At 41.5% G+C, this 14,325-nt stretch overlaps 1 protein-coding gene across 4 annotated transcripts in view; it reads left to right on the top strand.

Moving 5' to 3' along the window:
- Positions 1-3,978: 3,978 nt before the first annotated feature.
- The window catches only part of MSANTD2 (Myb/SANT DNA binding domain containing 2), a gene marked incomplete at its 5' end in the record, with an annotated part of 71,562 nt that continues 61,215 nt past the window's right edge, over positions 3,979-14,325 (top strand). Inside the window, 3 exons of one of the 4 annotated variants that reach the window (XM_081333874.1) lie at positions 9,809-10,166; positions 12,278-12,321; positions 13,035-13,293. In XM_081333874.1, coding sequence (XP_081190000.1) covers positions 13,215-13,293 — 79 coding nt within the window. Of the gene's footprint in view, positions 4,492-9,808; positions 10,167-12,229; positions 12,322-13,034; positions 13,294-14,325 lie in introns of those variants that run through there. The other 3 variants (XM_081333872.1, XM_081333873.1, XR_014027240.1) reach the window with 3 other exon arrangements.

Raw genomic sequence — 14,325 nt, 5'->3', positions numbered from 1 at the left:
AAATTGTATGAAAACACATGCTCACATTGGGTATGTCTAGTTTAATGAAGAGAAGGATGAGGGGGAACATGATAAGTGTTCCAATATTTCAGGGGCTGCCACAAGGAAGAGGGAAGAAGCAATGGATGGAAACTCACCAAAGAGAGAAGCTACCTAGGACTAAGAAGAAACTTCCTGACTGTTAGAACAATTAACCAGTGGAACTCCTTGCCTCCAGAAGCAGTGAATGCTCCAACACTGGAAGTTTTTAAGAAAAGACTGGACAGCCATTTGTCTGAAATGGTATAGGGTTTCCTGCCTGAGCAGGGGGTTGGACAAGATGACCTCCAAGGTCCCTTCCAACTTTATTATTATTATTATTATTATTATTATTATTATTATTATTATTATTATTATTATTATTATTATTATTAATTTCCTAAAGCTAAATGGGTTGTTTCATAGCATTTTCAGGAACACAATTTAATATACAAAATGTAATACAGGCAAATCCTCAACTTGCAACCTTTTGTTTAGCAATCATTTGAAATTACAACTGCACTGGAAGAAGTGATCTATGACTGATCCCCATACTTATGACGGTTGCAGCACTCCCGCAGTCCTGTGATCAAATTTGGGTGCTTGGCAACTGGCGTGTATTTGTGATGGTTGCAACATTCTGGGGTCACATGATCACCATTTAAGACCTTCCCAGCCAGCTGCTGACAAGCTGCTTACCAACTGCATGAATCACTTAACTGTAATGGTTTGTTTAACGACCGTGGCAAGGAAAAGTTTGTAAAATCAGGCATTGCTCATTTAACAACCATTTTGCTTAGCAAAAGAAATTCTGCTCCCAGTTGCGGCTGTAAACCAAGGGCCACTTGTGTGTGTGTGTGTGTGTGTGTATGTATGTATGTATGTATAGTCACCTCGCTAGTTAAATAATTGAGAAAATTTAGACTGCCAACTAAACAAATGCCAATTGTATCATATATTGGAGATGCATACCTTCAACATATGTACAGTTTCATTCACAACTCCTAGAGAATATTTACAAAGTGGAATTTTTAAGTCAGTGTAATTAGGAAATGTGTAATGTCGGACAGATGGTTTGAGACAGCAGCTGCAAAAAAATTGAAAAGCCACAGAAAACACAACAAAACATGCACTTGTGGAAAAGCAAATCTCAGACGTGCAATCTGAGCTAATCATTACTGAGAAAACCTTGGCTAGTCATTTTCTATGGAGATTCTCAGTTGTCCAAGTAATGGTTGTCCCAAAGGTGTTTTTTCAACTGGACTTTCTTGTTTTTCTTCGAAGACGTTTTGCTTCTCATCCAAGAAGCTTCAGTCCAGTTGCCTCTTGAAAAAGCACCTTTGGGACTTGGCTAGTAATGTACAGTTCAAGTTCAGTAGGAAGTGAGGTAGGAATTCTAACAGTGGAAAGAAAAGGGGAAAACATAATCCCATAAAAAGTGGGATATCTGAAATATCTATGGATATAGGCCACACTCATCAGCATTGATGGTATTTGAAAGAAGTCAAACAGAGCTAGAAGGAAACAAGGGTTACCAGCAATTTCAGGAAAAGTTTGAGGTTTCCAGAATTTTTTTTCTTTAAAAAAAAAGCTAGACAACTCAGTGGGAAGAAAACATCTCTTCCTCTTCAAAGCATTGGAAATGACGGAACGCTGGCTTTCAGTTAAAACATAAAAAGTTGAAACTACTCTAAGTGAATGATAAATGATTCAGCTTGTTTCAACTCCAAATAATTTGTAGGGTAGCAACAATGAGATTAATAGTAGAAAAATAGAAGAAGAAGAAAAAAGATTTTTTTTTCTGTGAACTGGATTCCTTGGAGAATGTTGAAAAGAGATTAGTTGCAGTCACTTCCCATTACCAAACTTGGGCTCAAATGAACATGACTCTAGATCAGCTGCAGTGTTAAAGACACATATATTTATTTAGTAAATTTATACAACCACTCATCTCATGTACATGACTCTGGCAAGCTCAGAAAGTTAATCAAGAACAACAATTAATCACAAAACATAATTAAAAGCATTAAACACAGCAAAACTATTAATAGGTAGTAGTAAAGATAGGTAAAATGAGGACCCAGATTGTTGGGGGCAATAAGCCGACTTTGTAAAAATGCCGCTTGGGGGGGGGGGGCAAAAGCCCTAATAAGCAGGCATATACATAGAATGAAGGCTATTGCTAAGCACATTGTGCTTTAGATTGTAAGCCGCCCTGAGTCTTCGGAGAAGGGCGGGATATAAATGGGATTTTTTTAAAAAAAAAAATTAGAAAACACAGTTTATTGGAGGGTCTGTTTCTCTAACACAGGGGTGTCAAAGTGCCGGCCCACAGGCCAGATGTATTATGCCGAAACCATGCCCACCCCAGCTCCGGCAATGGGGAAAAAGTCGTGATACATCACGACACGTCACGTGACGTTGCGAGTTTGACACCCCTGCTCTGGTTCTTCTTCCTCAAGGAAAGAAACAGTCCAGTTGTTTTTTGGAAAAACACCTTTGAGAAAACCACGGGTATGACCTGGATGATTGAGCATTTCCACAGAAATCTAACAATATAACCATCTTACAGGCACCATATCCACATTATTGGATGCCCAGTCCTTATGGCAAAGCCATGTTTTCAGCCCCTGCTGACCAGGTCAACAAGGTGAAGGCCAATCTGTCCTCAGGGGGGTTGATATTGCAGAGGGCAGGTGCCACAACAAAAAAGGCTCTCCTCCTGTGTCCTATCACACAGCCTTGAGTTATTTATAAGAAAGGTGGGATATAAATGAATACATACATACACAAGACGTCTATACATACACAAAACAATACTCCCTTTGTAGAGGGGACCTTCCCTGCTAGAACAGGAAGATGTAGGGAAGGGAGTTCCCACAAATACAGGCAGTCTTATAACAGTTCGTTTAGTGACCATTCAGTTACCATGGCACTAAAAAAAGTGACTTATGACCAGTTTTCAGTTACGACCTTTCCAGCATCCCCATGCTCCCGTGATCAAAATTCAGACGCTTGGCAACTGGTTCATACCTATGACGGTCGCAGTGTCCCGGGGTTACGTGATCTCCTTTGGTGACCTTCTGACAAAAGAAGTCAATGAGGAAGCCAGATTCACTTCACAACTAGTTTACTAACTTATCAACTGCAGGGATTCACTTAACAACTGAGGCCAGAAAGGTCATAAAATGGGGCAACATTCACTTAACAAATGTTTCACTTAGCAACAGAAATTTTGGGCTCAAGTTATGGTCCTCTGTGGAAGATTATCTGCAGCCCGGCCCCACAGGGCTTTTATAGGTCATTACCAGCCCCTGACATGCACTGGGAAGCAGACCGGCAAGCAACACAATTTGTGGGGCAAAGATGTAACACGCGCAGATCGAGGCGCGCACATCGCTGCCCACCCCACTGCATTCTGCACCAGCTGCACGCTCTTTCAGGGCCGCATGGTTTCCAGCCCCTATTAAATCGTATAAAACCACGTGCACGCGGCAGGGCACACAGGTAGTCCTCGACTTATGACCACGTTTTGCACAGACATCGCTAAAAAAAATAAATCAACAGGGCGAAGAGATTCCAAAAGAAGCGAACTGGTCCCATTTAATACCATTTACACCAGGGGTCTTCAAACTTGGCCCTTTTATGACTTGTGGACTTCAACTCCCAGAATTCCTCAGCCAGCAAAGCTGGCTGAGGAATTCTGGGAGTTGAAGTCCACAAGTCATAAAAGGGCCAAGTTTGAAGACCCCTGATTTACACAATATGCACCTAAGCTCCTCCTAACTCGCCACGTGCGGCCACGCCCCCTCCCCCCCCGCGCGCGCGCGCCAGCCAGCGCCTTCCCTTCTTTCTCTTTGCGTTCCCCGCGCTTGGCTCTCCTGTTGCCGCCGCCTGGCGGAAGCCCCGCCCCCTGGATTCTCCCCGTCACTTCCGCCCGCTGAGCCCCGCAGTCCCAATATGGCGGCGCCCTGTGGCTCCTCACAGCTCTCCGCCGCCGAGTCGCCGCTCAAGATCCCCAAGATGGAGGTGTTGTCTCCCGGCTCGCCCGGAGCGCTGAGCGACGGCAACCCCAGCCTCTCCGACCCTTCCACGCCCAGCGGCGCTTCCCCGTTAGGCCCCACCGGAGCGGCGGCGGCGGCGGCGGCGGCGGCGGCTACCTCAGCGGGGGCCGGTTCGGGGGGAGGAGGCGTCGGGGCCTCGCCTTCCGTCTCCTTCTCCCCGGGCGGCAGCGCGGCGGCGGCGGCGGCGGCGGCTTGCCGAGGCATGTCGTGGACGCCGGCCGAGACCAACGCGCTGATCGCCGTGTGGGGCAACGAGCGGCTGGTGGAGGCGCGGTACCAGCAGTTGGAGGGCGCCGGCACCGTCTTCGGCAGCAAGGCGCCCGGGCCCGCCATGTACGAGCGCGTCTCCCGAGCCCTGGCCGAGCTGGGCTACGAACGGACCCCGTCGCAGTGCCGAGAGCGCATCAAGGTAGGCAGCGCCGCCGCCGCCGAGCCGGGGATGCTGAGGACGCGGCGCTCTCCAGGGAAACCAAGCCCCATCCCTCCCTGCCGGCTGCCGGGGCTTCTCCGAGGATGCGAGGGGGCGGACGGGACAGCCAGGGGTAGCCCTTTCCTCGTCCCTTGAACCTCGCCCCTTGCCTTCCCAGGGCTGCCGTCCACGCCTCGACGTTGCCCTGTTAGCTTCACACAGCAACCACGGGGGCCCCTCTTCTTCCTCCCCCCCCCGCCACTCCCCGGCGTGGATCCTGCTTATATTTCAGAATTTGTGAAGGAGCGAGGTTGTCGTTTAAGATGGGGAGCGGCGACTCCTGCCTGCCTGTTTAAAAGGGAACGAGGCGCTTAAAAAAAAAAAACCACCCACCCACGCAATTCAAAGCCCAAAAACACGAGAGGATGGATCATCCCAAAGGTGTGGTTTTTTTTCCCAGGAGGCAACTGGACTTGCTTTCCACCCAAGAAGGCTTCTTCGTCTCTGACTGGATGGTGGGGAAAGGAAGGATTTATCTTTCTTGCAGACAAAACAGACTCATCCCCAACAGCCTTCGGCTGTCTTCAGCAGTGAACAACAATCTCTGCAAGGAAGATAAACCCTTCTTTTCCCCACCACCCAGTCAGAGCTGAAGAAGCTTCTTGGTTGAGAAACCAAACGTCTTCAAAGGAAAACAAGAAGGTCCAGTTGCCTCCTGGAAAGAAAAAAGAAAAAAAAGCACCTTTGGAATAATTATGAGCTGGATGACTGAGAATCTCCATAGACAGGATGGATCCGGGGGAATAAGGTTAGAGGTGAGAATCCAAGGTTTTGTCAAGGCATAAAGTTGTGCTCTGGGGTGGTTGGGTGTTTTGAAGTTCCTTTGGGGCCGAGTTAAGAGGTGGTGTGAATAATTGTAAGTCCTGGTGAAGAATGGTATTTAGGGACTGAGTTTGTGATAGTTTAAGCCATCTAATGCAAAAGTTTTCATCTAAAAGATCAGTGATGTGCGCTTGGTTAGCTCTGTGTGGGGACTTTAAGTTTATCTGATAGTATGTCAGACTGAGAAAGGGAAATGCTGGCATTTAGGTGGGAAACACTCTAGGAAATGAGCGGGGAGAATGACGTGGAATGTGTGGCTTGATCTTCCTGCTGTATAAAGTCTCTTTAATGCAGTAAACTTCAGAGAGAACTAATACCAAACAGACCCATACAAGTAATCTTTGATTTTTCTGCCAGATTTCAAAGATGGGAGTAGTTACAAGATGATGCATATGTGGGTTGATTAAGGTGTACTTTTTTGAGCTGAATGAATGCTTCCATCTTTAAAAAGTAGTAGTGCCTTGGGTAGTATTTGAACTATCCATTGCTTCTTACGGTAGATGTAAGGGCAAGCAGACACCTTGTAAAATTCCTTCTGTTAAAATTAAGTTTTAAATTTCAGAGCTTTATATATTGTCTTTAGACTATTTTGATTCTGTGCGCTAGAATTGAAACTTCTGGGTATAGTCCAAAAAGTCCTGCAAATGTGGGTGACATAAATCATATATGGTCCACATGTATGTTGATCTATTATGATTGTGAAATTTGCAGATTGCATTACATTTTTATTTTAATGTTGCTTTTAAATAAGATATTCCATGCTTTCTTCAGGAGTTGAGAAGTAGATTTTCTAATGCATGGACAACTGTGCTCTTTTTATTAGTCAATCATCAGATGTTTGGTACATAGATTTCTGATACTTTGTGTGATTTTGTTTCTGGCCATAGTTATGAGTCAAATAATTTCAATATTTGACAACTGAAGGCTGTGTTTTGTAGGGCAGACAAAACCTGTTGGTTCTGGTGTCTGGAAAATATATAAAAAATGTACTCTGTTTCCACAACAGCATCTTTTCCATCTGCAGCTCTCTTGCTCAATTATGAATTTATAGTTATGATATTTGCTTGATACCTCTGCTTTAACAGAGTGGTAAATTTAAAATATTGTATTTAAAGTATGCAACTGTAATGAAGATTGAATATTTACTGTACGTGCATTATGAAAAATAGTTCTTATTTTATCTAGCTGAGCATAAATATTGTGAAATTTACCTTTGGGTAGAAATCCATAAGATTTTGTGTGTGTGCATGTGTGTGTGTTTAGTCAGTGCTGTATAGTTTTCAGCTGTATGAGAGTCATTCCTAAAGAAGTTTGAAAGGTTGGCCAACATTTTGAAATGGAATTGCATTTCTTGACAGAAATAGGTAGAAAGACAGCAAGCCAAATCTAGGAAAACAATTTCATACCTACATATTTTGTAAGACTGTGATTCGGGGGGCGGGGTTTGTCAGGAAAAACAAATTGAGGCTTTAAATTAAAAAGACACTTAACAAAGAGCAAATATGAAATAAACCTTGTATCTGGATGGCATCTGTAAATATATCAAAAAAGACGGTGTGATCTGAAATACATTTTTTTCTACACTGAAAGATGGCATAATCAAATCAAAGAGAGGTAAAGCTAGACTTAACTATGGAGAAGAAACTTCTTGTTAATTTATGCTGTTCCACAAACTAATAGAAAAGTTCTGTATTATTTTAACACGCCAAGTGAATTACATTAGAAATTACAGATACCTAGGGCAGTATTAATAATGATGAATAAAAATTGACTTTCTTTTCAAAACTATTTAAACTCGATATTTTCATCCATTTACATATTTTAAAAAGGTGTGATACGCTAATAATTACATTGTGGTGATCTAGGCTTCACAGAAAACACATCAGTTAAATTTGTAATGTATGTAATCTGAAGTCCACAAGCATTGTGTTATTTTAAAATTCAGCATCATGTAGTAAAATTTTGCATTCTGAGAAATTTTGCATGTTATGTATCAGATATTCAGCACAAATAAAGCAGGTTTTGTGTGGACTTTGAAAATGACAAATGTAAAATTAGGTTGCTTGACAAGGTGGCACAATAATGTACCTATTAATGGCATTTTTAGTACCAACAATTTATTTAATATACATACTTTGCTTGCTTAGATGCACCTTTCCTTCATTCTGCAGGAGAACTAAAGAAATCCTATTTTTAAAAAGCCAGCAGTTACTTAGGTACACAGGTAGTTTCTCAGAATCTGTTTTATCTACCAGAATGTGTTTTAAAGAACATGAAAATTCACCCTCTAAAAGAGTTAGATCTTATCATAAATGCATTCTTGCATAAATAACATACCCAAGCTTCTTGCTTCTCAGCACAGCTTTTTTGTGATTTCCAACCTCCCATATTGTTGTTCAGTCTCTAAGTCGTGTCTGATTCTTTGCAGCCCCATGGACCATAGTACGCCAGGGCCTATTGTCCTCCACTGTTTCCCAAAGTTTGCCCAAATTTATGTTTATTGTGTTGATGACACTATCTAACCCAGAGGTCCCCAACCTTTTTGGGCACCAGGGATCAGTTCTGTGGAGAGAGGTTTTTCCACCGACCGGAGGGTGCATGGTTTTGTGTGCTGCCTGCATCCCGCGGATGGGGAATTACTTGTTTGTGAGGACCGGTTGCTGGCATGCCATGGCCCGGTACCAGTTCACGGACCAGGGGTTGGGGATCCCTGATCTAACCTCCTCGTCATCTTTCTTCCCCTTCTTCTGTTGCCTTCCGTCTTTCCCACCACTCGGATATTTTCCAGTGAGTCCTGTCTTCTCATTAAGTGGCCAAATATTTGAGCTTCAGCTTTAGCAACTGTCCTTCCAAAGAACAGTCAGGGTTGATTGCTCCCATATAACCAAACTCTTTTCCCATTGTATTGTGTGGGATCCTTTTTAATGGGATCAGATCCTTTGGTTGCACATGTTTGCCTGTGTGCTTGCTGATATTTATGTTACTTTCCATTGATAGATTTAGGAACTGCTAGTACTGCAAAGCTATTTGAAATTTCCATATACGAGTACATATCTGTTTACACTTAATTAATTATTCCAAAGGTTAATTTTTACATCTAAGTCATTTGACGACTATTTTCATTAGGAAATTTTAGGGGGGGGGTCCGAGTTCTCTCTCAGCCATGGAAGTTCATCAGGTTAAGTTGGGGAACTTATAGTCTCAACTCATCTATCTCACTGGACTGTTGTGGGAAAAAGTATAGGAAGAAATGTTGTATATGGCTCTTTGAATTCTTGGGAAGGAAAGTGAGATGTCACTTTAACACAGAGTAAGAAATTGTAACATTGGGCTAGTGTTGCTGTGTTTATTTTTATTTTAGATTTGTTTAGCTTAGCATGATGTAGAAACTTATCTAGTGTAAATTCTGCTTTCTGCCTTGGAATGCATCTGTACAAAACCTGATGGGGGTGGGTGGAAAACTAACCATATTATGGCTTAAGGTTATATGCAAGCTGAATATTTTGTATCATAAAGAACAGTAGCTGTAAAATAAGTAAAACAATAAAATAAGGCATTTTTTTCTTAGTAAAGGTAAAGGTTTCCCCCGCACATGCGTGCTAGTCGTTTCCAAATCTAGGGGCTGGTGCTCATCTCCGTTTCAAAGCCGAAGAGCCAGCTCTTGTCTGAAGACGTCTCCGTGGTCATGTGGCCGGCATGACTAGACGCCAAAGGCGCACGGAACACTGTTACCTTCCCACCGGAGTGGTCCCTATTTTTCTACTTGCATTTTTTACGTGCTTTCGAACTGCTAGGTTGGCAGAAGCTGGGACGAGTAACAGGTGCTCACTCTGCTACGCAGCACTTGGGATTTGATCCGCCAAACTGCCAATCTTCTGATCGACAAACTCAGTGTCCTAACCCACTGAGCCACAGCTTTGTTCATTTGCAATACATGATTTGTTTTGCTGAATGAAGCTGTCACAGCAGATGTTTTTTTTTCATGGAGTTACAACTAGAAGATCCATGAGTTTTTCTATCACTGTGTCTCTAACTCCCCTGCTCTGCGTCTCAGCAGTCAGGTTTGTGCAATTCATTTGAAATCGGGGTTCTTACAATTGTTCTGAATACTGGGTAGGATTATTGCTGGGCCTGGTTGCTTCTGTCATATTGAAAGAGGCCGTTAAAAGAGACTTTCTTAAACAGTCGGCCTTAATTTGCTGTTTCAAATTGTTTGTGGGTGGTGGAGTTTTCTGATGATCTTATCAGAGCATGTGAAGACATCCTGGTTAGTTTTCTGGGAGGGACTGTTTATTTTAGCTTGGTTTTCAGTAAAAAAAAATTAGAAACTTTTATTAGTGACTTCTGTTTTTAGACTGTACGTTGGTTAGGTGATCAGCTTTGTCACACAACTAAGCAAAAGTGTCCAGATTTCAGTAGATGTGGTTTTATTTACTTGATATGATTCTAGACAGCATTATTTTGCCTTTTTATATGACCAAGTCAAATTCTTTGTCATAAGTGGATTATGCAGCTTGCTGAAAAATTACTTAAGCAATGATTTAAAATCTATTTTACATTGATAGGCAGCAACATTTCTGATGTATTTATCATCTCTTTCCTGCCCCCAAATTTAGAGAAAAACATATATCCATATGGTCTGGTGAGGAAAGGAACAAACAATATGCCAGTTTTTATTAAGAACTTCTTGAATTATAACCAGAGTTGACCTGGGTTTGTTAATCTTTTTTTTCCTTTCTAAATATAGTATAGCACTTTAAGGAATAAGAAGGGTGTACGTATTTTCCTGAAAGGTATTTAGACTTGTTTAAAATGTTTTTTTTTCTAAATAGGAAAAGGGGGTAGAATATTGCAATACATAAAAGTTAAGTAGGATTTAGAGAGTGATGAATATCAGACCCTATATGGGCTACCAGCAAAACGATAGGAAGCTGTAAAGTAAATTGTAGCAAAACGCTAGAAATTGGAATTGGTGATTTGAAAGACTAATCTGACTCCATAAACTTGAAAAGGGAGCAAGCACTTTTTGGGCAATGGTCTTGTCCACACTAACTTTAGAGGGTGATAGCAAATGCTTGGCACGCCACATTTCTATCCTTCTCAGTTTGACTCATTGCAACTCATTAAAGGAAGTTTTTAAACCCTCTTTGTGGAGAAAATCCTACTTACTTCTGAGTTGTCCACATCATAATCCCAAACTGTGTATAAGAAACTTAAAGGTGGACAGCAACTCTCTGAAAATGTTTCTGATTCAAGATCTGTCCCATAAGCTTAGTGGCTTACTGTGGGATTCGCCTTGTATCTCCCCCATTCTGATGCTCAGGTCATTTAATTAAGAAGTAAACAATGTCCTTGGTAAGGCTTTGCCATGCATTCCAAAGTCCCTTGTAATACCTATGATGGAATGGGATGAAACAGCCTATACAACAGGAGTGTTAAAACACACTGTATAGTTTAATGAAGAGAAGAGTGAGGGGTGACATGATAGCAGTGTTCCAATATCTCAGGGGCTGCCCCAAAGAAGAGGGAGTCAAGCTATTCTCCAAAGCGCCTGAGGGTAGGACAAGAAGCAACGGATGGAAACTAGTCAAGGAGAGAAGCAACCTAGAACTAAGGAGAAACTTCCTGACAGTTAGAACAACTAACCAGTGGAACAACTTGCCTCCAGAAGCTGTGAATGCTCCAACACTGGAAGTTTTTAAGAAGAGACTGGACAGCCATTTGTCTGAAATGGTATAGGGTTTCCTGCCTTAGCAGGGGGTTGGACTAGATGACCTCCAAGGTCCCTTCCAACTTATTATTATTATTATTATTATTATTATTATTATTATTATTATTATTATTATTATTATTATTATTATTATTATTATTACTGTTACTTCGCCCAAGCAAATGATTCTCGGTCCTCTTCATACCACCGCCCCACTTGTGTGTTTTTTCTTCCATATCTCAAAAGCAATTTCATTCTTGATGACTGTCACTCAAATTTCAGGGAATTCCGAAATAAAAAAAATCGCTTATTACAATAACTTTTACCTGACTGCATGTTGAAGAGATAAGATGCAGTAGAGTTATAAGGGAAATCCACTCTCAACATATAAGCTTTCTGGAAACGGTGTTGAGGTGTCCAAATTGCTTCAGCTTCTTAGAACTGTGCTAAAAAAAAAACAAGACCATTTTTGTTCTACTCTTTTTTAATACTTCCAAGTTATTGTCATCCCTTTTCTATCAATGAGTTATATTTGTTATGTTTGTATAACTGGAAACAGGCCAGTTCTTTCTCCCCTCTGCCTCATAATCTGCTCCCGGGAGTTGTGATAACTTGGAGATCTGTGCAGGATTGCATGAGAAGGAAAGAAAGCATTGGTACCCCACGAATGGGTCACCATTCTCATGGCATTGGATTCTCCCCAAAGTGTCATGTTATGTTGCATGGGTCAATCTTAGTGGTGCTGCTTTGCTCCCCAAATTGATGTTTTTAACCCTTTTGGAAGTGTTTTAAGTTCCTAACAGTTTGAACTGGAAAAGCTTTGCCCGCTCTTAGTCAATTTTTCATCAGTACCCCCACCCTTCGCAGTGAACTACATTAAGAAGCATAATTTAAGCCTTTCCCCTTAAGAACAGAAGTGGGGTAGAGTTAGAAAGAGGGGAAACCTAGATAAGAAGCATTTTTAGCAGTGTTTTATTCACACTTGCCTTAATAGGTAACTTGGCTTCTTACTGAATGATTTAAGGAGCAGTGAAAATGGGTAATATTTGATTGAGGTAGGGTATAAAAGAGACCTAAAAATCTAGAGTTGGGTTTAATGTTTTATTATTAGACCTGACCATCTTAGTATTGTGTGTTTAATATTTGATCATGGGAATACGGAGCATTATTGATTTCACTTCTTTTAAATTTCAGCAGCTTCCCAAGAGACAGAGTGAGTTAGTAAGGATGCAAACTATGTAAGTAATATATTTTACTAGCTAAACAGTTTAGGCCAACATTTTTAAAATAACTTCTTGTTTTCTTTTTGGAGTAAGGGACAATCCAGCTGTCTGCTTTTGGTGACTTCTTTCTTTCTCTCTCTGCCTTTCAATCTCTTCTTCCTCTTCTTCTTCTTCTTCTTCTTCTTCTTCTTCTTCTTCTTCTTCTTCTTCTTCTTCTTCTTCTTCTTCTTCTTCTCTCTCTCTCTCTCTCTCTCTCTCTCTCTCTCTCTCTCTCTCTCTCTCTCTCTCTCTCTCTCTCTCTCTCCCCATTTTCCCCTCACTTTTCCTTAACTTTCAGACTATGGGTACCACAGTAACTGTTCTTTCTCTCCTTCGTAAATGTGTATATCTTATGGGCTTGTTGGTATCTGACTTGGGGTTTTAGTTCTGCATATTATAGCAAGCTTGGGGATTAAGAAGAGAAAGCTTCGGCAATAAAAGACAAATAAATGGAACTGATATATTAAAATTATTGTTAAATGTGTTGTCCTCTTGTGGCTCTTTGCTGTGAACTTTAAATGGCTGTGAAGATTCAACTTGGCTTTAAAACCTCTTCCTAAAATCCTGTTTGGTTTAAAAGAGTCTAATCAATGTGGCAGAGTTTAGAACAAAGTTAAAGAAGAATAAAAATGGCACAAGAGGTATAGACGTCGGCCACTATAAACTAACAGGCATGTTTTCTGTCTTAGACCCTTCGCAGGTGTTACAGCCGAGTGAAGGAACATGGTGTGGGCAAAAGAAAAAGCAGTTACACTTTTGAACAGTTGGAGCAGGTCTTTGGTCAAGGAGGATGGGATTCTCAACTCTGCCAACCGGTGCTCATCAATAGCAGTGGCTTGTATCAAGAGCTGGAGTCTGATGGTAGCACAATGGAGGAATATTCGCAGGACGAATGGGGGAACCATAGTCAGGATCTTTACTGTTACCAACCAGGCGAGCAAGAGTTAGGTAAGATGTGGCAAACTTTACCGAAACACCGGTGACTGCTAATGCTTTAATTGGTGCCACTGCAACTTGCGTTGCAACCACGGACTAGTGTTTCTGTTTTGTACATCTTCCTGTTGCATGCCTTGAACTTGAAGTTGAGATATCTCATTTTAAGCAAGGAAATGGGGCAGTACCAACTCTTATTTTGGTAGACTATTTTGGTACACGCCATCTGCTTGCATATTTTATTCATTACATTACATCTCTCGTCCAGAAGTTCTACGTGACATATATTCTTTCCTCCATTTTTTACTCACATAGACAATTCTGCGAGATTGAACAACAGCGATTGATCCAGGTCAGCTTCCAAGGTTGAGGGAAGAGTTGAATTGGACCCAGATAGATCCTGGCCCAAAGCATTAATCAGCATGTGACTCTATTTACATACTGTAGTTATATGTTCCCAACATCAGTAGCACAATTCATATTTTGATACAATAAAAGCTCTCAAGATCATTGCTTTCAAATCTGATTTCAGAAAATGCAGTTAAATATTGAGAGTTTTGCTTTACAGATATTCCTTCACTTACGACCACGGGTTGGGTCCAGAATTTTAGTTGCTAAGCAATAGGGTCCTTAAGCAAATCATCTGTGATTCGATCAGATTTCACAACCATTTTTATCATGGTCATTAAGCAAATTGCTGTAGTCATCAAGCAAATCCAGCTTTCCCCATCGACTTTGCTTGTCAGAAGCCAGCTGGGATGGTTGCAAATCACAATCAAATGACTGAAGATGCTACAACTGTTACAAATTTGAGCTACTAGTCAAGCTCCCAAACTGTGATCACATGACTGCAAGGGTGGTAAAGTAGTCATAACTTTGAGGATGGGTTGTAACTCACTTTCTCAGGACCATCATAGCTTTGAACCATCATTAAATGAATATTCACAAGTTGAAGGCTGGCTGTATATAGTGAAACCTCATGTTAATGTACTAATTGAGGGCAGGGGATTCCATTATTGGAACTGAAAGAAGGCATGGATTACAGAG

Source organism: Vipera berus, assembly GCF_964194415.1.
Source record: "Vipera berus genome assembly, chromosome: 8".
NCBI lineage: Eukaryota > Metazoa > Chordata > Lepidosauria > Squamata > Viperidae > Vipera > Vipera berus.
The sequence above is the reverse complement of the archived record's forward strand: the minus strand, read 5'-3'. Positions and strand labels throughout refer to the sequence as shown.